At 41.7% G+C, this 24,922-nt stretch overlaps 1 protein-coding gene across 9 annotated transcripts in view; it reads left to right on the top strand.

The window, feature by feature from the left end:
* The window catches only part of HDAC4 (histone deacetylase 4), a 325,988-nt gene that overhangs the window by 114,779 nt on the left and 186,287 nt on the right, over positions 1-24,922 (top strand). For all 9 annotated transcript variants that reach the window (XM_075000715.1, XM_075000713.1, XM_075000714.1 and 6 more), the window contains exon 3: positions 16,063-16,134. In XM_075000715.1, coding sequence (XP_074856816.1) covers positions 16,063-16,134 — 72 coding nt within the window. The remainder of the gene's footprint in view (positions 1-16,062; positions 16,135-24,922) is intronic.

Here is a 24,922-nt window from a genome sequence, read left to right as displayed (position 1 = left end):
ACAAAACAAGATTCATGTTTTCATTTTGTACAGAAAGCCAATTTGTGTGACGATTAGGAAGACAAAAGGTGGGAGACCCTGGACGGTCTTTGACATCAAATCGGGTATCTGGGAGGGAGGTCCTACTGTGGAACTACATCGTGGTCTCTGTTTTTTAATTGGAGCGAATTTACAGTTCTTCATTATCTATTGGAAAGAGCGACATCTACTGGAGAAGGGTTTGGTAAATGCAGCAACACTTGAAATATCTTTCTTAGAGGGATAGATAGCTGTGTTAACCTGTGTCTATAAAAACGATGAGTTCTGGAGCACCTTAGAGACGAACAGACTTTTTAGGTCATAAATTTTGTGGGTAACATCGACTTCATCATCTGGAGTGGAAATACAAAGGCAGGTATATATACTGGGCAGCTGAGGAGAAATAAAACTTACTGGCAGGATTTAGTAGGAGAATTGAAACCGCCATGAGAGCTGGCATGTCTCCATTGCTGGGAACCCCCGAATGCTCAAAGTTACCACTTAGTGCTGCCAACTGTTTGGTTGCAGAAAACAGAACACTCTTGTTCTGCTCACTTGATCCCCTTTCTCTCTGTTCCTCACTCTCCCTCACCCCACTCACTCGTTTTCACCAGGCTGGGGTGGATGTTGAGGTGTGAGAGGTGGGAGGGGAGCTGGAGATGTAGAGTTTGGGATGCATGAGGAGGCTCTGGGCTCAGAGTGTTGGAGGTGGCTCAGTGATGGGGATGGGAGTTGGGGTCCAGGAGGGGCACAATGTACAGGCTCTGGGAAGGATTTTGGATGCCGGGCGAGGGCAGGGGTTGGGTCATGGGAGGGGGTAAAAGGCACAGGCTCCACTCAGGTGTGCTTACCTCATGAGGCTCCCAGCAAGAGAGGGAAGGTGCAGCTCCTAGTTGGAGGAGGCAGGGGACTCTGCTCACTAATCAGGCACTGTCCCTCCAGCTTCCAATCATTGTGGGAGTGTAGAGCTGGCATTCAGGATAGGGGCAGCATCTGCAGCCTCCCTGGCCATGCCTTGGGCTTAGGGGCTGCAGGGATGTGCGAAGACAGGCACTTGCTGTGCTGCCTAGCAGACTTTTAATGCAACCACACATTTCCATGGTTGAATGAAAGACCTGAGTGGATTTCTGCAACTCTGTAAACGAATGAGTGGCCTGTTCATGCTTGGTCTCGTGGAGATAGCAGATGGAGAAGTAAAAAATCCTTTTTGAAGTGTGCGCAAGCAGTATGGTTATGGGATGATTCAGATTGTACTGATTTTGATTTCTGTTTGTTGCAGAGCTCAAATTTTAACTGCCAGTTTCAAATGCCGCTTGAACTTGTTTTGGGTTTCTTTCTAGAAAGAAAGCTAATTTGCCTTACAGCAAGTGCCACTTATATGAGAAATTGTTATTGGACAAAGGAGGCGCAGTGCTTCACTGTTTTTTTATATATATAATATATATATATTTTATATCTATTTATATATATATAAAGTGTGTGTCTGTCTCTCTTCCAAACGTAGTGGAGGAAGAGGTCCTTTTTGGAGGTTGCTGGAACCTCTGTTCTTCTCAGTGTGGTAGGCTTGTGGAGTCGGAACAAAAGCTGCAGAGATACTTATCTCTGAAGCGCAGTAGAGTCTCCTGCCTTTTATAATGGAAGTACTTCACTGCATGGACCATGTCTGACTAGGTATTTGCACAGTGAGAGATCCAGTAGAGTCTGTTCCTGTTCATACAGTATAAATAAGGGAAGAACAAGTCTTTTAGATAGTTATAAAGGGCCATATACATGTAGAATAATACTTAAAAGTAGTCATTTTCTTTTTCTCTTAGATTTAGAAATATTCTTAAGCCCAAATTATAGAACTATATGACATATATGCCAAACTTCCTATTTTATCAAATTTAAAAGTAACCAAAGTTGTGGGAGACAGGACTAGCTGGAATTAACAAACAAACAAACAAACAAAAAAAGATACCCTCATTAATCTGAGACTAAACAGTCTTTATCTGATTTGCATGGAGTTGTGGTTTTTCAGTCTCCTCAATGCTAGCTGAATCTCAAAATGAGATTCAGATTTTGTGCTTCTACTTAATATATTTACTCAAGCATGGGCATAGTCTGTAGTTTATAATTCCACAGTTGAACAGCATATCTGTTTCAGTTTGTGAAAGCTGTTGAATGATAAGTCAAGCACATCCTCTGTTTGCTTACTTATACGGTACTGAAATTTGACCACAGTTTAGTCAGTCCTGAAATCCAACATATGAAATAAGAAAAATCTTTATGTAGTTAGCTGTGTGAAGCATTTTTATGCCTATTTCTAATTTGTGGTCTTCAAAGGACTGGTATTGACCTAGTTCTCAAGATTATGCAAATAACACTTGAATGGAATAGTGGTGAGGTTAGAGAGTCTCATTGCAATGTGCTTTATTTGAAGTGGTACCATGTCTTTTTAACTGTCCACTTGCACCCTTAATGAACTTGGTAAATTTACCTGGGTAAGTGAAAATGGTACCAATTTATTACTATATGCTGAACCTCTCTGGTCTAGCAACATTCTTGGACGAGGGAGTCCCAGCTGCTGAGGGGGTCCAGGGCTCAGGGAGCCTGTCTGACAGGCTGGTGGCTCCCCAGGATTGCCTATAGGCCTTACCTCCCCAGGCTAGGCAAATTCTCTCTTGTTTGGGACTGGTCAGGTCCTGAGGGTGTTGGACTAGAGAGTTCAAACTGAAACATGATTCCCTTGCACATAACTAGCTAAATAATTACTCTTGAAAATATTCTGATGTAGTGTGTTGATTATTTTCAAGGTGAGGGTAAAAGATGTCTTAAATTATGGTGTTTAAAATACTGTGAACATTCATTATGCAGCCTTCGTGTTTTTATCTAAAATGCATATTTAAATGGAAATTAATATTTGAGTCATTACTAGAGTTTCCTGAGTTGTATTTTTCACTTACCTGGCTCCAATTATGGCCCAATATATTAAAAGCCTTTGTTGTGTAAGAGAATCGTTTGTGATCTTTTATAACACATTCCCTTCCCAGGGATTTAGAGGATTAACAGTGAGTCAGGCCTTGCTGCATGCATTGAGCTAGACTAGGGAAATACAATCCCTCTTGTGATGGAGGAAGCTGAGACAGAGGTTCTAAAAATATGACCTTTGAAGAGCCCATGTGTGCAGAAGTCTGCCTTGTCTTGTGCTCAAAGGTAGTACTCTGCTAGTGCAGCTAAAACTGTGTTAATTGTGAATGTACACTGATGAAAATGCCCAGACTGCCATCCATTCACTGGTGATTCTAGGAGCTATGGCCTGAGGGATGGAGCTGCTGTCAGTTCAGAGTCTAGGCTAACAAAGGAATGAGAGGGGGAAGATGTCGACATGCAAAAAGCCCTGCTTCACAGGTTCAGAAGAAAGTGAGAGCACAGCAAGAATAACTTACAGCTAGAAGAAAGATGTGGTAATTAAGCAGGTGGATCCTAAATTAATTATTCCTTCTAGAGCAGTGGTTCTCAACTTATTTACCACTGTGGGCCATACCCAAGTAACTGCTTCTGTCTGAGGATGCCTCATGCACTACAGCTCTGTGCTGAGTGGACTGCAAGTGGCTTGCGGGCTACAGGCTGAGAGAGACAGCTTCATGACAGTACACACTTGTGATGAAACTCATGGCAAAATGAGTATTGTCACTGTCTGTCTGCACCAAGAAAGGGCACTGAGTTAATGAAGTGGAAGGATCTTGGAAATGGAGTGAACACAGGATCAGGAAGAGTTGAGTATTTCAAATGGTCCAGCCAGTCAGGGCTGTGGCACTGAGCTTTCATCAGCGAGGGGTGGGAATTATTGATGTAGGCTCTCTTCAGGTCTCTGTTGGAGGTCTGGGGTGGTGGTCTGCAAAGCCACAATCTGCAAGGGAGTCAGTGAATGCTGAGGCTTCCCTTCTCTTAGCACTCCTGAGTTCTGCACTAGCTGGGGGAGAGTTTACAGGGCTGCAGCACTGTGGATGGTGCCTAATGTCAATAAGTAAGGGGACTGCACAAAAGGACTCGGTTAGTAACAGAGTAGAATGATAGCATATGAAGTATACGCTAGTAACCCATGGCTTATTTTGTATGAACAAGATCATTGTTTACTGGTGGGCACCTCAATGTGTAACTGGGGAATTGAAAGCAAAAATACGCCCTTTTTCCCAGGACAGCCCAGATGTCTGATTTTACATAAGATACTTGACTGGATGTGAAGAAGTTACTCTCGTTCCTTGTAGATTTTTGAATTTGTTACATGAGGTGTAAAGCATGAGACAAATCCAACTTTTATAGCTAAATATGGTAGCCACATTCATTAGGCAAATGCTTATATTAGGCAGAAAAGTAATTTGCTATATTTCTGATGATATTGGCACCTTGTTATGCCTGAACTTCCGAGTTTGCCACTGTCCGTGTTGACACAAACCACTGAAATGCACAACAAATTACCAAATTATAGGACATCTGCACCTTGGTGGCATTTGTATTATAAGGGACATAATCATTAACTTTAATATCTGATTTTAAGTGTTTCCACCACTGGAAATCAAATAAGCCAGGTATGCACTTTGTTAATGATCAGGAGGGTGACAAGCTGGGAAGCATTTGAATCTCCTCTACTGCCTGCACAAGCACCCAGTTTTCAGAGAACACTGGTATTTGGTAAACACTCAGCTTTGCTAAGAAAAAAAAAATGATAATTTAGACCTTGTCCAGTAATGGTTGCTTACAGCAAATATTTGTAAAGAGGGTTTCTGTTGAGTTCTGCATGCTGTTGGGATACACTGGATCTTAATAGACTAAGCAGTCAACTCAATTAAATGTGCTTTTGGTGTGTGTTTTTTTTTCTTAACTGCTATAAATCGCATTGCGAGAAGGAAATGAAGAATGCTTTCATTCGGTTAGCCTTCTTCTCTTTTGAATGCATGGTGCATCTTTCAGCTCTCTGGGCTAATTAAAATGCCATTACAGTACATATGCTACAGTCCAGTCCAGGGAGAGTTCTAAAAATAGATTCTTGAGTGCAGACAGATTAGAATGGAAACAGCCATGGTGCATTTTTTCATAGGTTTAAAGAAAAGTAATGCTTTTATTGCCCTTAATTGCTTTTTCACTTTTAAATGCACAGTTTTTTTCCGTCTTGTAAATGTCAAGTGAATAGGCTGATAAATAATACATTCACAAAATGACTCCTTTACTAATACTGTTTTAACTTAGTTATGTTTTTCAATTACCTTTTATGACAGCAATTTGTAATTTAGGAAATATAGTGGACCGCATTTAATTGGCAAGCAGAGTAAAGATACGTGCTGGTCTTCATTCCTCGCAAATATCCGGTTTTGCTTACTTTCATACCAATTAGCACCGCTGAAGGTCACTATTTCTCACTATGCTTTAGGGAGACAAAACCCCAAATCATCCAGGAACTAAACTGTTTTCCTCAAATCAAAGGTATAGATAAATATTGTGGGTATTTTTAGTCAAAATCTCCCTTCCTCTTTATGCTTTTATAATTCAGAAGCTGGAGTTGTGATCACAATTCCTATGTATCTCCAACAGAACTAAATATCTGATTGCTGTTTTTAGATTTGGAATATGTCCACCACAGTCCCTGAGTGCATGCACACAATTAAAACACAATGCAATGATCAATGCATAGCACTTTAAAAACATCCTGATAAAATAGGTGAGTTTTGCCACGCCCTGTGGGTCTGTAGATTTCAGGGTATGTTGGAGAAATGAATGCAACATTAGAGGACACTTCTGAGCACACTCTGCTTTCAGTCCCAAGATTTCAAAGGTAAACACTGTGCAGAGACCATCGTATACAACATCATTTGCTGTGGTGGCTTACACAGAGATGGAAAAAGCTGTGCAAGTTTTCCAGTTGCATAGTGTAACCGTTAGAGCTCTATGTAAATACCTTTTAATTACACCCTGAAGCTGCATGGAAGATGGTGCAGTTTTTATATCTGACCTACTGTCTGATTTACTTCTGTGGCCTACACAGTTCATCCAGATTTTCCAGATTCTTTTGGTTAAGAAAGGTGAAACTTCTAGACCATGTGGTTGTGAAAAGAACCTCCCAGATCCAAATGAAGGGTAAACTGCTAGCCTTGCCTTCCTCTCCCTGGAAATATTTTGAAATATAACTTGGAGAGGCATGAATTTCTGAAATTAGACTTTAATTCTCATTAACTACTGCATTATTGATCACTTTATCAGATGGAATGAGGAAGGAGGTGGGAAAGAAGCCCCAGCATTGGGAATTGCCATAAGGCAGGAGTGAACAAATGTTTTACATCTGGCCCCACTTTTCATCCCTGCAATTAGCAGGCCCCACCACTACCTGTTAATCCAAACCAACGTAAATTTCAGTTATGTTCATATGAAAATAAAACCCTTTTGTTATGTGTAAGAAAATGGGTAGAATATAAAAACTTTTTATTAATCGATATATAAATGTGAATACACAGACATTAAAACAGTAACATGTTTCAGCATTTTTAATGAGATGGATGAGCCTGACATTCAGCAGCCGGGTGTGCTATAACCCCCCCTGCCAGTGAAATTCACACTGCCCTCTACTTTGCACACTTCTGCTATTGAAAATGATATGCTGAGTAGCAGAAGAGAGAAGATACACAAACATGGGGTTGAGAAACAAAGCGGAGTTGGGAAGGTAAGGAGGGCAGAGCTAGGGGAATACAGCACTTTCTACCAAATGAGTATGACATGCTTGCTTTAGATAGTGGTGTCCAATAAGAATTCAGAGAGTGCCACACTTGTGGTGGTTGTCCTTCCATGTTCGCCACAGGACCCCTGCAGTTTCCCCTGTGCTCTAAATGCCCTCCTCCTGCCCCAGAGCCAGGAACCCCCAGCTCCCCCCATTCTAGATCAATGCTGGCAACTCGCTAGAGTCGCTGGGGCCTTCGGAGCTGTGGGGTGCCCAGGGACGACACCACTGCTGCCGTGCGCTTCTTCCACTAAGCGATGGGACGCACATGTGGGTCAGGTGGCTGGCGCTCCCCGCGTGCAGCTCTAGAAAGACCCACATTTCAAGGCTTCAGGGGACACATGCGGCTCCAGAGGTGGAATCACCACACCATGGTGTGCTGTTTGCCGTATGTGGTGAACGTATTGGACACTGTGGCGTTAACTTTAATCTAGTTTTGTTTCTCAGCACCTGTGGTTTCTATTACCTCTGTGTTCTGAGCAGCCTTTAAAATTGGGCTCATTCACCAAATATCACTGCTATAGCCAGTCCTAAGACCAGAAAGTCTGGAATAAATTCTGAGCAGGTGTAGAAGATAATGGACAGAGTCATTCTGAGGGGGAGAGGGAAAGATACATCTGGTCACTAGTGCCACGTGAGGATTTGAGAGCTACCGGACCTAGAAGTATTCCTATGCTGCAATCGGTCATGTAGCGCTTTAAAGACCAACGAGGGGCAGGGGGACGAAGAGGGGGACAGTCTCCTGTCATTAAGAGAACCTCTGGGAAAGAGTAAATAAAGTTAAGTAGGGTGTATGCCATTCCTGAAAATATCAAAGGTGGGGAAATTGTGCTTGTAATGTGTAAGAGAATTGAGATCCCGGCTGAGCCTGAGGTTAAGTATATCCAACTTGCAAATGAAATCCAATTCAGAGGTCCCCCTTTGTATACTGGTGTAATCTCTTTGTAGTAATACAGGTACCTAAGGTCCATTATCATTTGTCCAGGGAGATTAAAGTGTTACTCTACAGATTTATGTGCATTCATATTCCTTTCTTCACTCCCAACTTCCTGCTTTAGATTTCCCTGGTTCCTTATTTCCACTCCAGACTCCAAAGGGGGACATACCCATGGAAGCTCATTGCCTATAAATAAAATTGTTAGCCTTCAAGGTGCTACAGGAGTGATTGATTTGTTTTGTAAGTGTACAGACTGACACAGGTACCACTCTGAGACTATTTATCTGACACAGTTTAGTTGCAGTCTTGTCTGCCATGTCCTGTGAATACTGCCCTCAGTCTCTGAGCAGCTTCTCTGTTTTCTCTGACCTAAGCTTCAGCCAGCTTGTTAACTAAAACTTTTTCTTGGTTAGGTACTGGGAAAGCAGACCTCCCCATTTGGGCTTGGTGAAAGTGATGCAAATTCGTGTGTCATCTCCATACCTAACACAAAACAGCCCCCCAATATCTGTCCACCCTAATGTCTCGGTGTCTGCATGGTGGAATACAACACCATAGACCACCACGTGTCATTTGAAGAAGTGATAGCAGGGTCTAGGAGGTCTTTGAGAACAGAAGTTCTGAAAATACTCTACAGACAAGTAAACAAAATTCTCAGTTTATGCCATCATATTGAAGCATCAATAAGAGCAATTTTCTCTTCACGCCGGCGTGGCCAACCCATGGCTCTGGAGCTGCATATGGCTCTTTGAGCCATTGAATTCAGCCCTTGGGAGCAGCATGCCAGAAGTGCTGTCCATTTTGCACAAGCATCCCAGTGGTTGGTGGGAGAAACGCGTGGCAGAAGTGGCTCCAGTGAGTGTCTGGCACCAAGTTGGGGGTGGGGTTGGGCTGTGGGGGAAGGGGATTGGGTTATAGTGGGGAGCTGGAGGAAGAGGTTCCTGGTTCTGGAAGAGGGATGGGGGATTGGATTAGAGTGCGGGACTGAAGGTGCCTGGTTCTGGGGGAGGGGAGGGCATTGAACCCTGTTTGATAAACTTATTTTTATATATCTATCTATAAAAATACAGATATATCTAGTGACTTTTTTTGCTAAAAAAGCCAGTACTCAGCTCACTCCTCACCCTCTCCACATCCAAGCCCATGGTTGTGGCTGCTGTGAGGTGCCAGTACTCAGTACTGGTGCAAAAAAAGTGCTGCTTAAAATATATAATACGCAGTACGTGGCTCTTAGTCCCTGTAACACGTCCCGTGACGCCCAGCCCCTTGGTCTAGGGCGGGCGGCAACAAAAAAAGGGGGTTAGGGCACCAGCCCGTACTCAGTTCGGGCAGTCAGCGGCTCACCGCTACCACCATACAGGCCCCCAGCCCTCCGTCTAGGGCGGGGCAGCAGTTCAGAAGAGTTGTATAGTTCTGGGCCCAGCCCTCAATCTAGGGCGGGGCAGCAGTTCACAAGAGTTGTATAGTTCTGGGCCCAGCCCTCAGTCCAGGGCAGGGCAGCAGTCCCACGTAATAATACAGTTCTGGGCCCGGCCCTCAGTGCAGGGCGGGGCAGCAGTTCACAAGAGTTAAGCACCGGCCCAGCCCTCAGTTTGGGGCGGGGCAGCAACACAAGGGTTAAACACTGGCCCAGCCCTCAGTTTGGGGCGGGGCAGCAACACAAGGGTTTACAGACAGACTCAGCGGGGGCTGGCCCTGTCAAGGAGGGGGTAGGGGGTCGCAGGCCCTCCCACTCCACTGCGACCCGGCCCGGGGCCCTGGGGGTCGCTCACATGCAACCCCGGCAGTGGGGATCCAGACCGCAACACACTGCCATTGGTTCGTGAGCGACGTTCCCCGGGCCACTTCCTACCTCACCCTCTGTTGGCGGCAGGTCCCAGTCCATCTGGTCGAGGGGTCCTCCTAGGTCGGTCTCCTCTGGGTCATCCACCTTTGGGGGCTCCGGCCAATTGTCCATAACAACGTCGTTAGGGTAGTCAGGCGGCGGCAATACAGGAGACGCAAGGCGGTCCTGGGTCTGAGTGCTGTAAGGATCCGCCGGGACTCTGGGGCAGCCCGCTCCCAGGGCCTCTTCCCAGGCAGGGGGTCTCCGCCGGCGGGAAGGTCCTGGTAGGTCCGGGAAGTCCGGGTAGTCTCCTTGGGGCATACGGACCCGGGATTGCGTGGAGCCTCTGGGGGCCTGCTCCTCCGGCCTGGCCGGGCAGCCGCAGGCCCTCTCCCTTTGGCCCCGAGGAGCTCGTGCAGGCACGTCCTCCCTGCCCGGAGGCCCAGCCCCGAATGGTTCCTGAGTCCCGCCTTTGGCTCTTCTAGCCCTTGGCCCCGCCCTCTGAGGGGGGGGCCTCTGGTCTCCTGACTCCGGCCCCGCCCACCAGGGCCTCTCCATAGCTTCCCCTGCCTCCGGGTCTGCCGGAGGCCAGACTGACTCACTACAGTCCCTAACTGCTTTATGCTGTGCCCAGTCCAAAAAGTCAGATGGAAATGGCTCACTTTATATGGAATTGACATGACACAGATGCTTGACTGCTACTCACTGGGTAACTTGAATAAAAAGGAATAATGAGAAATAGGGTTGTAATTGGCAAAATCACTAGCCTCCTTGGTCTAAGGTCTAATATTTGAAGGACACTGATTCCAGGCCCTCTTGTAGACAGGTGTTGACTATTGTAATCAACTTTGGCCTGAGTAAGTTCTGCTCAACTAATCTACTCTGTCACATGGACATCACTTACAGGAACCCTTCCCTCATGCTAGAGAACACACAGAGAAGAAGAGGACAGAGAAACTGGGGACAGTTGCATCTGCCGTGTTTAATCAGATTGTATGTTTGGGTGACTGGGAAGAGAAGGTTAAAATTTCTCTGGTGGAATTGTGGTTGTTTCCTCATTTTTTGTCATTTTTCCATCCAGAATGCCTCCCACCTCTTTGGTTATTTGTGAGTGTTGGCATAAAACACCATAAAGTATCCCTCATGTGACGGGTCAGTTAAATGTGAGGACAATTGTGAACTGAAAGTGGCAACTGTTGTAAGAAGAGAGCACAGCTCAAAAGGATCAGCGGCAGTGGTGTCTTGTTTTTTTAAATTCGGGACCTGAAGTACATTTCCCTCAAGCCTGTCTGTTCATTTTCAGTGTGGTAACGCAAAGTATGTTGTATTGGCTGTTGTAAAACATTTTTAAAGGAAAAAGTGTTTGACAGATTTTTTTTTTCCTATGTAATGTACCTTAGACTGTATAGTCACAGCTATATGGTTGCCTAATTACTTCTCTTCCAGCAGCTGCTTTCCAGTTGCTGGTAGCTTTAGCAGACTTTCACTAGGTTTGCTGTTGGCAGAATAGGGATTTGTTGCATGCATCGCCCCGCACTCACCTTTTTAAAAAAAAAAAAAAAAAAAAAAAAAAAGGGGGGGGGGGGGAGAAAAAAGTTGAATTTGTTCATGTACGACAGTGTTTCTTCAGAGCTCAGACAATCCACACAAATTTTCTGATCATCTTTTGAGTATATGTTGCACTCCAGAAGAAGGAGAGAGAATGGAGATGTTTTTCGCGGAAGACAGATCTTAACTGGATATGTTGCTTTTTGTTATCTGGTACAAATCTGACTAGATTTGGCAATACTTGTGGTTTCAGAATTTTCTTTGAAGCACACATGGTGACTGTTTTAAAAATATTTTTTAAATAATGGTATTCCATTTTCTTATAGCAATAGATATGTTTTCTTTCTAAGATTATGTGGAATTTTAATTTTCGCTCACCAAAAATTGTGGAAACACTAATCAACTCGTCACAGTGCTGCACACTAGAGATTTTTTTCCTGAGCTGCTTTGCAGAAACTCCTAGGTATCCCTTTAATCTGTTTAAGGGAATTTAGTTGCTTTTGGGAGGTGACACCCGACTTTTCTATTTTATGTTCCATTTTGTAGCTATGTTTAATATGCTGCAGCTAACTTATAGTGATACATGACCAGCTCCTTCATGTATATTTTCATGTAACATTTCAGATGTTGGTGTGTGTAAAGTTACTTCCTGCTGTAGCAAATGCATTGGCACTATGAAACTGTATAATTTTTTATTTTGAAAGTAAATGTCCCTGGGCCTTGGCTTTGTATTTGGTCCCAAACATAGGGTTCTTTGATCTCTTTAACTACTAAAATGGAATTACCAGGCAGGTCAGATTTGTGGTTGTCTGATTTAAAATACGCATTTTTAGCATGGCCTGGCAACAGCTGAATGTTTGTTCAAATGATCTTTTCAATTGCTGGGTTATTGCAGACATGGAAAAGCATTTCTGCTTTGCCTGGCCTGTTTAGGTAATGTAAGTGCTGAGCAAAACCAGAGCTCCAAGTGAGGAAAAGCTGATTTTGCATTTTATGAGGAATTAATTCCCTGGGTGGCACCTAAGTCCTGTAAAGCAGTGAGCAGAACATTAGTTAAATAAGTGAGGGATATCTCTTTGTTTTGGGCTGTTGTTGACATTGTTTTCATTTTCATCCCATTGCATGTTTTCTGTATCCTTACTTGGAAGTTAAAACAGTACTGTGATACTGAGTTAAAAACTCTCTGAAATTATCGTGATCCATTATGACTGAGTTCTTTCTTTTCATCTTTCAATCACAGGGGCTCTTCCTCCCTGCCAGCATGACACTGAGACTCTGTGTTCAGAGTATTGCTAACTCTTCAGCCTCCCTTCCACTCAGAGAAGCAAGCACTTCTCAAGAGGGTCACCAGTCAGGAAGGCTATAAAATGGACATGCTGCCCTCTGGTATACCATTTGTGTGGAAGGCTCTGATGTCTTCCCTCAGGCTTCCTTTACTGAAGCCTCACGGATATATTTTTAGAAAGGGGGATGTGAAGAGATTCATACAAGAGGAAAGAGAGAGATCTCTGTGCTTAGCAGATGGGGAGGTAGTTGTGTTGTAGCAGCCCATGACTATTGAGCTGCAGGTGCCCGTGTCATGGATGGAGAAGTTACAGGAGGGAAAATAGACTGCATATTTTCTAAGCATGGTAATCACAAGTGTCTCTCTACATTCACCCTTTTAGCAAGATTAGTAGATCAAATATAAACATGTAAACTGAGCATGTTTATTGCTTATGACCTCCACAGAAATATCTACTGCTCTAGGTGTCTGTTGTAACGTGGCATGCAGTTTATAATAAGTAAAGTGCATCATTTCATCCCATGTAATTGCCAGTGAACAAGCTAGCTAAACTAGCACTTAAAACAATCCTTCCTGTTCAACAAATGTAATCATTGTTACATATCTCCCAGTTAAAAAAGAATTCCAGAATGCCTTGCAGGTGATTATAAGAAGGCTGGTAGTCACAAAGTACAATGTAACTTTAGGAACTGAAGTGAGAGAATCTGATGTCTTTCCCAGTCTATTTCAAGAATCAGTGTTAAAAGGGAGAGAAACACAGCACCAACAGCACAGGATTTTGTATATATGTTGTATATATTTCATGTGCGTTATTGGTGCTGCTGGTATTAACTTTTTTTACTGCAATTTTCCGTCTGTAGCAACAGTGAGAGAAGTAAAGGTATAATATAAAGTTTTTTTTAATTGAATTGGATGAAACCAAATAAAACAACTGTAATGAGAATCCAAACTGAAATGCCTCTTTTTCCTTCCTCGTAGCATTGGTTTTTCTCCACTCTTACAAATATTTGCACTGTTTCCTGTCACTTCACCACGTCTTTGGTGCATTGGGGTCTTTTCTTATTCAGAGTTTATAAAAAGAGAGTATACATATCCATCAGAGGATCAGGGCACTCCTTCTAAAACTTAACATTCTTAATTAATACCTACCACACCAGCTCCCCAAAACCCCGTATGTGATAGAGTACATATAATTACTGTCTGAGCTAGCTCCAGACTGTGACTATCCAAAGTAACTCTGGCTAGTTGTAATTCCGTATGCTCTCTCCAAATATCATGCCTAAAGATCATCCTGTCTCAAATGCTAACACTTTAGACTGCTGTGGCATCAGGGGTGGGAAGAAGTCCTCCTAGCATCTGTTTCAGAGATGAGAGAAGTGAAGCTCTCAATACAGAAAGCTATGTAGTGTGGCACTGAAAGGAGGGACCTTCCCTCTGGTTACACAGATCCAAATACTTTATGACCAGTTCCCTGAATTTCACCTGGAAGCTTGTACAATACACGTATTCCCAGTGCAAAGCTCCACTTAATATGTGGGTTCCTGCATTCTGGAGGGGCTTCTGCTTCTGTGTAACTTGAGGTGTTACACTAAGAGGTATTCTTGTAGTCTAATGGTAATGCTAATGTTGATATAAGTTTGAACAGTTCTTCGGTTTTCCTCCTCCAATTTAGTATTAGTTGGGTGTCATCCAGATTAACCCCTAGCAGGAGCTAGTCCTCATCCTAACACTTCCTCTCATTCAAATTAAAAGACAGCATTGAGTTCATCATTTATACGTTAATTTTCTTCATTACATCACCACCCCACAGACTCATCTTTTCAGTGTATTTTCTCTACTCCAATTTGCAGGAAAATGTAGTTGAGTCCTACCTGTTGTGTGCATCAGCTGTGACATTTAGTTCCATTTAGGGTTTGGTAAACCCTCAGGTAAAACATCAGTACATTTAGCTCCTCTTATATACATTCCACTCTGATATACATTCCACTGCTCTCTTATATACATTCCACTGCTGCTCTGGGATCATCTGTTTATTTTATGGGCTGTTCTAATTCTTTAACAAAAAAAAAAAAGGGCAGGGGGCAAAAAAACCAATAAAACCCCAAACTCTTTAACTGGCATGTGTTGGAAGGGCAATATTTGCTTCCATTTGAAATAAAAAGCTCACTGCCACTGAGCTAAATGTACTGATGTTTTACCTGAGGGTTTACCAAACCCTAAATGGAACTAAACGTCACAGCTGATGCACACAGCAGGTAGGACTCAACTACATTTTCTCTGCAAATTGGAGTAGAGAAAATACACTGAAAAGATGAGTGTGTGTGGTGGTGATGTAATGAAGAAAATTTAACGTATAAATGATGAACTCAGTGCTGTCTTCTAATTTGCATGAGAGATGTTCCTGAAGCTGTATCTAACTTGATTCATGTGTTCATATTAGAAGATAGAAGACAGGGGAATGATGGAGAAGAATTGACAAAAGATGGGAGGCATGTAGGTCCATGGGACACTGCTCTTTTGTTTGTTCACCATACAGCCAACACTGACATAATTGCTGGGCAAAAGACAAGAAGTCTGACGTGCCATTGTGCAGTGGTTACTTGCAACAACTTCTGTTTCTACCTCCACTTGTTTTGTGTGGAAGGTGCATACTTTTAAATAGACAAATGCTGTGACAAGTTGACTTAGGCATGAAGAAACACTTGGTATGAACAAAGAGAACAATTATCTCACTCATTACAAGGACTGTTTCCCTCTCTTTGATGATCGTAATTCTCTCAGGCAAGACACTTAACATCCCTCACCCCTCACTGCTCCTCCTTCAGTTCATGTATTTGATTTGTCAGTTTTTATTGCATTTTTTGGACCTCTTTATAATATATCTGGGTCTGGGCTGGAAATTCTGTAGATCTGAGGAAGTGGGTCTGTCCCACGAAAGCTCATCACATAATAGATCATTTTGTTAGTCTTTAAAGTGCTACGTGACAGCTGTTTTGTTTTATTAGATTACAGATTAACTATAGCTACTTCTCTTATACTATTTGGCATGAAGTGTCTTTTCTGAAATCCAAGCCACTGCAAAACAGGACACATGATTAATTTCTGTCTGTTTTAATCTTTGGCAATGCACTCTGTTTTCTCTGTCATCTCTTCTGCATATTACAGCTGTTTTTAGAATGTCTCTCCCAGGTCTGTGTTAGTAGCTGTACTCTGCTGTTGTGACATAGAAAAAGGAATAGCCATTTAATTATTCAATAATGGGTTTTATTTACAGGACCTTTTTAGTGCTAAGAATGATAAATAAGATCTCCTTGAGTTTTCACATGTACAACTAAGTACAAACCATATCAGGATAGTTAAGAAAGGTTTCTTATTTTGTGGCTTGGTTTATAGCAATTTGGGTGCTGATTTTTCTGCATTCATGTTTAAAGTGATTGGTGATACTGATATTTTTTCCTTTGCATTGATGATTAATGACCAGAGGTGGTGCTAGCCCACTGGGCGCACTGCAGAGGAATATTTTTGCCCCTTTCCAAGCATGCATGGTAATAATTAACCAGGGACCCCTGAGTTACCTGGGGCCTTAACCAATTGTGTATGTGTATATGCCTAGTGAGGGCTCTTCTAGTGACTGGTTAATTGAACTACTTCAGACACTCCACGAACATCTGCTGATGTAAAACCCTTTTTGTGTTTTCCAGATGGACTTTCTGGCCGAGATCAGCCGGTAGAGCTGTTGAATCCACCTCGAGTGAACCACGTGCCCAGTTCTGGTAAGGAGAAAAAAGCATGTTTCCTCCTAGTATTTTTCCCAGAAGAAAGGCATGTTTACACAGATTACAGCTGTGTGACTGAGTGGTGTGTACCAGAATTTATAAAATGCACGTTTGCAGGGTGAGAGAAAATGTTTGCCAAGTGAGAGTGATTGGGGAGCTGCTGACTCTTCTGGAGAAGTGGGAGGAAGGGAGCAGAACAGTCCAGGTGCTCCTGTGGTTTTTGGTGTTCTGCTGTGGCCCAGGGGGTGAATGCAGGGAGAAAGCATTGTGGCAAAGAGTGGAGTAGCTCCGGAGTTACGGGTCTTCTCTTAGCTACTTCTTGGCAGCTTGTGAGAAGCTTCAACTGCTGCTCCTTGAAAGTTGGAAGGAGAGTGTGAGGGCAGGGTGCTGTTTTGTGACAGGGTTCAGCAGAGTGGACTGACAGAGGCTGAGATTTGCATGGTTGACGAGGGGTGGCAGAACTAATTAAACAGATTTTTTTTCTAAAGATACCGCCTGGACAGATTTTCACTCTTGGCTCTTAGTTTTCTAATGAGACCTTGAGTCTGGTATTTCCAGTGTGCAGAATTCCCACAGCTCCTAGTATGTTTATTCCACCCAGGATCCATGACCTTTTTGGGTACTGGGTACGAGGTGCTTCAAACCACAGGTGCTATCTTTAAATTGGACTACCAGACCTTCATGTTGAAGGGAAATGTGATGACATGAACAGAGATCTGCACCTTGCAGCTTGCTGTGATGCTGGGAGTAGCTCCTTTCCCAGATGCATAGAAGAGTTCTGTGTGTCCTGAAAGCTTGGTTAAGTCACCAACAGAAGCTTACCCAGTAAGAAATGATCCTAACCCACTTTGTCTCTCTAATATCCAGGAATGGACGTGGCTAGAACTACAGTGCATGCAGTTGTTTGAGATGAAGGGTGAAATATTCCAAGGGGTCTAGAATGCTTCAGGAAATTATCTCTGATGGCCATAGATTTTTCAGTGGAAGTTAGATACCTAAATGATGTAGGCTCTTTGGAAAAATGTTGCCTGTAGTGGCTTTGAAAAGCAGTTTGGAACATAATTCCATCCACCGATGCTGTAGGCATGCTGTAGGCGTCTCCTCAATATTTTCTATCTATGAGCAGAAAGCCCATGCTCAAAACTTTTCTGTTAGTCTGTAAGGTGCCACAGGACCCTTCGTTGCTGTTACAAATCCAGACTGACACGGCTACCCCTCTGATACTTGAATTCAGAAAAGTTACTAGACAGTTGTAAAGTCTTTTGACCAAACCAATTAGGTTTCCAAGCAACTAGAACCAGATACACACAGCTTGGGAATAGCTTTTCACACACCTATGCTTTAGCTCACAGATGTTCACTACATTTCAGTCTGCTTATTCCATGAACATGGATTAATGGTGAGGATGTGAGGTTCTGCACAAAGGACTGACAACCAGAATAAAATGTGAGCTTCTATTAGTGAGGGGTCTGTAGTTTGAATGAAAGCTGCTTTGAGGTTTTCATTGTAGCATCATCAACATTTTAATCAGAATGCATGTGTTATGTGAGATACATAAATAAACCTTTTCAAGAAATCAAATGTTATGTTTTGTGGAATGCCCCCTTGCATGAGTGATCAAATACAATAACGTCTGGATTAAGTGTGCTTTCGTTTTAGCCCTAGGACGAGGATGACTTCAAAAAAACAAGTTTGCCACTTTAAGCTGGAAACACTTACATGAAGTAGTTTTCTTGTCAGTATAAATTTTATTATTGTGCAGTTTACTACAATTGAAAGTAATTTTAAGTAATTTCTCTACTAGTGAAAGTGTGAAAACAACTTGGTATGTACAATTTGCCAAGAGATGCTTGAGTGCACCCTCGGAACATGGTTTTTAAACGTAGAGGTTTTAACTTTGTGTATCAAAATGGTGGAAACTGGCTTTAGTTATCCCAGGGCTGATCTGTGAATGTCAGGAAAAAGCTGTAGTAGGTTAAAGGTGATTGGATATTGACCAAGTTTGTGTTCCTGGAAAGTATTCACATATTCCTTCACAATATTTCGGCTGTGTTTTTTTTGAGATAGATGACATTCAAAGATCAAAGCAATTAGTTTGACATGTCATACCAATCATTGCTAAAGAAAAGATTAATGAGGAAGATGTGCTGCTTATAAAGTAAGTATTTAGAGCAGTGTTTAAGCATAGCTAATAGATGCTATTTACTCTGTAGTGTAGATGTGAGAGTGGAAAAGGTATATCAGGATAATTACATCAACAAAAAAGCAAACGTAGCCACACTCTTCATGTTTGGATGGTGGTGTTGTAGTGGCTGCAGCAGATCAGGGATGTGAGATTTCAACGGTCACAGTAGGCTAAACAAAGCTTGTTGTTGCCCAAGATGCAGAGAATTCCCCTAAAGCGTTAAGTTTAGACTCAGGGGTACCATTTGGGGGGTAGGACTGGAGGGCCTGTAAATCCCTGAAATTTGAACCTCTGAGTTTCATAGTTGAGCTCTGCTTAAAGTGCATGGCCTAGCCTGGGAGATGGTCCTTATTGCAACACAGCTTGTGCTGCCCCCAGCTTTGTCTTTGGGGCAGTGAGTTGGACTATAAACATAGGGAGAAAGGGTGATTAAGATAACAAAAGACTTGTCATTCAGTTAGTAGATGATCCTTAGATGAGCTTGAAAACATTGCTGGGTACTTCGCTTAAAGGTTAGGGAAAAATGGAGAATTATGGAGTGCTCCAGGGACCAGGGCTGTTCAATTTATTCATAAATTATCTGAACAAGGGGGTAAACAGCGAGGTGGCAAAATTAGCAGACGATACTAAATTACTCAATTGTTAAGTCCAAAGCTGACTGTGAAGGGTTATGGAGGGATCTCACAAAACTGGGTGACTTCACAGCACAATGGCAGATGTAATTCCGTGTTGATAAATGCAAAGTAATGCACATGGAAAAATATAATCCCAATGATACATAGGAAAACATGGGGTCTAAATTAGCTGTAACCACTCAAGAAAGAGATCTGAGAATTATTATGGTCAGTTCCCTGCCAACATGAGACTGCAGCATAGTGTGTTTAAAAGTTCAGGAAAAGAAAAGTGCTAGAAGAATAGAGTAAATGCAATTCCAGTCCTTTGCTTTATCCTCTTCTTGCACCTAATTATCTAGCCTTAACTGCAAAGATCCCTTTTTAAAAAGCTACAGATGTGTAGAAATTGGCTTTCAAGGACCTCTAGGCAAGCCATTTTATATCATTTTAAAAGTTATTTTCTTAAAAAAACAAGCAGACCTGTAATCCTAAGACTATGTAATAGAGCAATTTGTCAAGCATGGAATGAAGGTTTGGTTAGTTTAGATCAGCAGTGTCCAAAACAAAATGTAGCAATCATTGCAGCCCTACCCACCCCACAAGCCAGGCACCTTTACCCATCCAGGCACCCCCCACTGCTCTAGGTGCTGGAGCCACCCTGAGCAGCCGCTGCTACAAGCTGCTTTGCTGTGAGCTGTGCCTACCCTTCCGCTCCAAGCCGCAGGAGGAGCCATCTCTGCTGCTGCCGCCATGCACTCGTCCCACCACATGGTGGGATGTGTGGGTGGAGGGCATGCCACTTGTGTAGCTCTCGTGAGCCCCTTTGCCACACCGCGCTGTCCAGTTCACCACCTGTGGTGAGCAGACAGCCTATTGGCCACCACAGGTTTAGACGTCCAAAAGGAACAGATCTCTCTTCAGTGCATTCACACTCTTCAGCTGTCAAATCCCGGCCTCCAGTTGATCTACTCAAAGAGCTTTGAAGTAAATGTAGTGGTTTGCTCACTTGATTGTGGTTTTCTGAACCTGGTTCAGATTGCAGACAAGTCAGTTAGGCTTCTTGGATACTGAAAACAACCTGATCTTGTATAAGAAAGGAGACCATGGCAGTAAATAATACTGTTTGCTCCCAACACTCCAGAATCTGAAGCTGAGCAAGTTTAGTCTTTTCCTGTACTTAACTGCTGCATTACTATTAAAGGACACCTTTTTTTGGTATCCAAGTGGTAACCCAATTAAATAAATATACATGTAACATTAGTAACTATACTTTTATGTAGTAATAACTGTATAAATGGTCTGTGTTTCTACTGCAGTTTAGGTTCTGATTGAGCAAACATACCAAACGTAGAGCTGCAAAAACAATTTCATAGCAGTGGCATTTTTAAGATGTTGCATAAGATGGAAAAATAACAGGGTAAAACTGCCAAAATTTCATTACAGTTTCCATCTAAAAGCAAATTAATTGATTGTCAGCTTGAAGCTAATTTCTTCCTTCGTTGGAGGGTCTGATGAAATATGAATCGAGGAATGGATCTATAAATTTATTTCCTAGTACATGTGCTTGACTTAAATCTTGTCAGACCCCATTTTGGTTTTCACAGTGTCTAGTATTCAGCCAGTTGGGTTTTGTGGAATAAGCGTAGAGCTGGGAACTGGTAGCTCCTGAATTCTAACTGTGCTTCTCCTCCCCACCCGCCTCGCTCCCCATTGACTTGCTTTCTGTCCTTAGATGTGTTAGGTAACCTTTCTTTGTCTGTTTCATCATGGATAAGAATGGAAATAACACTATTTCACAAGGAATTGTAAGGTTAATTCACTAATATTTGCTTACCTCTTTGGAAATGTCAAGCAGTGTTTAAATGTTAAGTACTTTTAACCCTTAACACACTCTCACAGGATGAATAATGTACATCCTCAGCTGCTTGTCTCTCTTTTTTTTTTTCCCCTCCCTTTAAAACAAGGCTCCAGTAGTTTGTTTATCCGTCCCCCCAACCCTATTCAGGCTATTAAAATTCCCTATGTTGATCCACTGCAGATACTTTGATTCCACCACAGCCTTAAATAGGCTCAGAAGTATGGCTGCAACCCTAACTCTGTGACTCAGAAATCAAATACGTGAATTTGCTTTCATGTACCTGCAAAACAGTGTTAGAGGAGAGTATGTGAGTGCAGGACAGTATTTACACTGAAGTTCCAGATTTTGTAGATGAAGAAAAATAAACTGTAATGAATCACTTGTATCTTTAATCAGTAACTGATTCTAATTGCCTCTGTTTTCTAAAAATATTAATGTACCATGACTAAAAATAAGTGATTAATATTTCATGGGTAATGAATCTTGAGCTTAGGAATTTACTTTTTAATAGGATATTCTTCAGGGTTTCAGATGTGACCGATGAATTTTGTACATTTCCTCCACTTTTCATTTCTATATGAAATTGTTATGCCTTTATATTGTTGGGAACTTACAACCCTGCTATAGAAAATGAGTCAGAGGAAGAGGGAGTTTGTGCCAGGACAGTACTGTTTGGAACATCATGGTTAACACATCTTCCCTCAGTATTCTGCTGTTCAGTAGTGGGTCAGCACTCCTCTGTTTAGAAGAACATTTGGACTTATCAAGGTCTTTGAGAAGCCCATTTCTTTGTCTGCTAGACAGCAATGCAAATTAGTCTTCCAACTGTAAGTTCAGTTTTCTCAGCCAAGTTGTAGTAGCTTTAGAATGGAATGGAAGCCCATGATCAAACTAAATTTTCCTAGTTTCTGATTTAGTCCCACCATACAGTTAAGGAGTTGTTTTAATCCATTTTTAGAGTGAGCACTGCAAAAATATTTGGTAGTTGTACTCACAATAACTTGACAAAACATTTTTGCGACACATGACCAGAAAGTATCAGCTACAGTTGATTGGCCACAGAGTTAGCCTCAAGTTGGAAAAGTTATTTTATTCAACATATACCAAATAGGGAAGTAAAATAATCTAGATTTTCTACTCAGTATTGCCTACTGTGTGAATTTGAAGAGTGCACTAGCTTTTTCAGCCACTGTGACACAGTGGGACTTCATGTTTAACTGATCATCCACTGTGACCCTCAAAACTTTTTAAAATGCACTACTTCCCATCCTATATGCATACTCTACATTTTGTCTCTGGATGTGCACACTTAGCCATATTTAAATGCATATTGTTTGCACCTGATGGTCTGATTTTTTTCGTTATGTACCACTCACCAATATTAGTGTCACATGCAAACTTTCATGTTTTTTAGTGTCCGTTTACATTTATCAGACTTTTCCAGATCTGAAGAAGTGGGTCTGTCCCATGAAACCTCATCATTTAATGAATTATTTTGTTAGTGTTTTTAAAGTGCTACAGGACTGCTTTTTTCTTTTGTGAAGATACAGATTAGCACGGCTACCTCTCTGTGACTGGGTCTTTCTGCTTACCTGGTTTTGGATTGTTTTTGTTTTTAAAAAAAGCGCACAAGCTTTCTTACAGTCTTCTGGAAGAAGTGTTCCAACAATTACTGAGAAATCAGCTAAAGAGTATTATCAGCCTGAGGCTATATCATTTGGTCCTTCCTTCTTTCTCCCTCCTCTTCTCCCCCCCCCCCCCCCCCGCCCGCCCCCCGGAAATATTTCTTGAACACTTCTGCTGTTTCTGCAGTCATACAGATAAATCTACCATTTCCATCTACTAAACAGCTAATACCATTGTCAGGATGCTCTGCCCCTCATATTTCAAAAAAAAAAATCCATGTCAACAACTAGGTTAGCCACAAATTTATCAGTTTTTTTTGCAATTTCAAAATTCTGATTTATATTCATTACAAAAAGTTCCCCTTTCTTATGTTTGTTAATGTTAGGGTTATCAAGCAATTAAAAATTGATTAATTCTGTCATTAATTGTGCTATTAAACAAGGAACATGTTAGAACAATAATAAAATGTGGTTTACTTAAATATATTTGGATGTTTTCATTGCCAAATATATTGATTTCAGTTGCAACAGAGATTACAAAGTGAACCACGTTCACTTTATTTTGATTACAAATTTGTGCTATAGAAGGAAAACAAGAATAGTATTTTTCACTTCACTTTAAACAAACAGTGCAGTTGAAACTCTTAAGAAAATTTTACATTACAGATATAGAATTATATGCAAAAATAGCATTAAATAAAACAGCTTAAAACTTCAGAGTCTGAAGTCTACTGAATCCTACTTCTTGTTTAGCCAGAGAAACAAGTTTACATTTGGGAGAGCATTTCAGTCTCCCTGGACACTCAGTGGCAGATTTAAGGGTGACAGTTCTGAAACAAAAAAATTTCAGAAATCAAATGGAGAGAGAAATCTCTGAGCTGCAATTTATTTGCAAATTTGACTCAATTAACCATGGATTAAACAGAGACTGGGAGTGGCTCGCAGTTTACAAAGACAGTTTCTCTGCTTTGGGTGTTGATAGCTCCCCATTAGACGCTGACAGTGGCTCAGATCCCCATCTGATCTGCCTTTTTTCCTGTTTTGATAAGTACTGTTGATACTGGGCCATTTCCACCTTGCTGAACAGACCTTGTCAGCTCTGGCCCTCCCTCTTACTGGGACCCCACTCTTTAAATACCCCTCTGAAACCTCCCCCCCATGCATCTGATGAAGTGGGTCTTTGCCCACAAAAGCTTATGCTCCAAAATATGTTAGTCTATAAGGTGCCACAAGCCTTTTTGCTCTCGAAGTTAGACTAACATGGCTGCCTCTCTGCTAAGCTTACATTTGTAAGAGTTAATACTGCTTGTTTACAATGGCATCAGGAATATACTTGTTCATGCTTCGAGCATCATTCTAGAGGACATTATGTCCATGCTAATCATGGTTTCTGCACGATAACGGTCCAAAGCAATGCAGACTGTCAGATTCACTTTCATCATGAGTCATGCCACCAGCGGAAGAATAGGTTTTTTTTTGTGGCTTGGATACACAGGTTTTTGTTTTGGGGTGTTGTTCTTTTAAGATCTCTGAAAGCATACTCCACACCTCATCCCTCTTAGATTTTTGGAAAGTACTTCTGATCCTGAAACCATTGGTGGAGTGCTGTAGCTGTCTTTAGAAAGCTCACGCCTTTGTGTTTTGTCAAATCTGCAGTGAAAGTGTTCTTAAAACAAAGAGCATTCTGGATCATCTGAGATTGCTATACTATGAAATGTATGGCAAAATGCAGGTGAAACAGAGCAGGAGACATAATTTTCCCCCAAGGAGTTCACTTACAAATTTAGTTAATGCCTTATTTTTTAAACAAGGGTTATTAGCATGGAAGCATGTCTTCTGCAATGATGGCCAAAGCATGAAGGGGCATAAGAAAGTTTTTGGCATATTTGGCATGTAAATACGTTACTTTAAGGTGAATTAAATAAGAAGTGGGAAGCATTACCTCCCATAAATGTAAATAAACTTGTTTGTCTTAATGATTGGCAGAACAAGAAGTAGGACTGAATGGACTTGTGTGCTCCAAAGCCTTATATTGGCTTCTTTTTTTATTGAAGTTATGTAATCAAAATGATCTATATTTTTAAATTGCACTTATATAAAGGAGATTGTGCTACAGTATTTGAGATTAATTAAAAATACTATTTTGTTTACAATGCAGATATTTTAATTAGAATAATTTGAGCAATGTCCACTTTTTCTATGTTGTAATTGAAATTATATTTGACAAATTAGAAAAAATGCAAAAATGTTTAATAAATTTCAGTTAGTATTCTGTTCAATGGTGCAATTAAATCTGAGTAATCATGATTAATTTTTGAGTCAACTGTGAGTTAACTGTGAAACTGTCCTAGTTAATGGATAATAGAAATTCTATAGCTTCCTTCACTTCCCCTCTAAACCAGGTTCTTTATTTAACCAGTGCAGCCATCTTCAACTGTAGATTTAGGCTTCAAGAACACTTAGTAAAGTGTTGCTAAATTATTTCCAAATGCCAGTCACGATT

The sequence above is a fragment of the Carettochelys insculpta genome, chromosome 8 (genome assembly GCF_033958435.1).
Source record: "Carettochelys insculpta isolate YL-2023 chromosome 8, ASM3395843v1, whole genome shotgun sequence".
Taxonomy (NCBI): Eukaryota; Metazoa; Chordata; order Testudines; family Carettochelyidae; genus Carettochelys; species Carettochelys insculpta.
The sequence above is the reverse complement of the archived record's forward strand: the minus strand, read 5'-3'. Positions and strand labels throughout refer to the sequence as shown.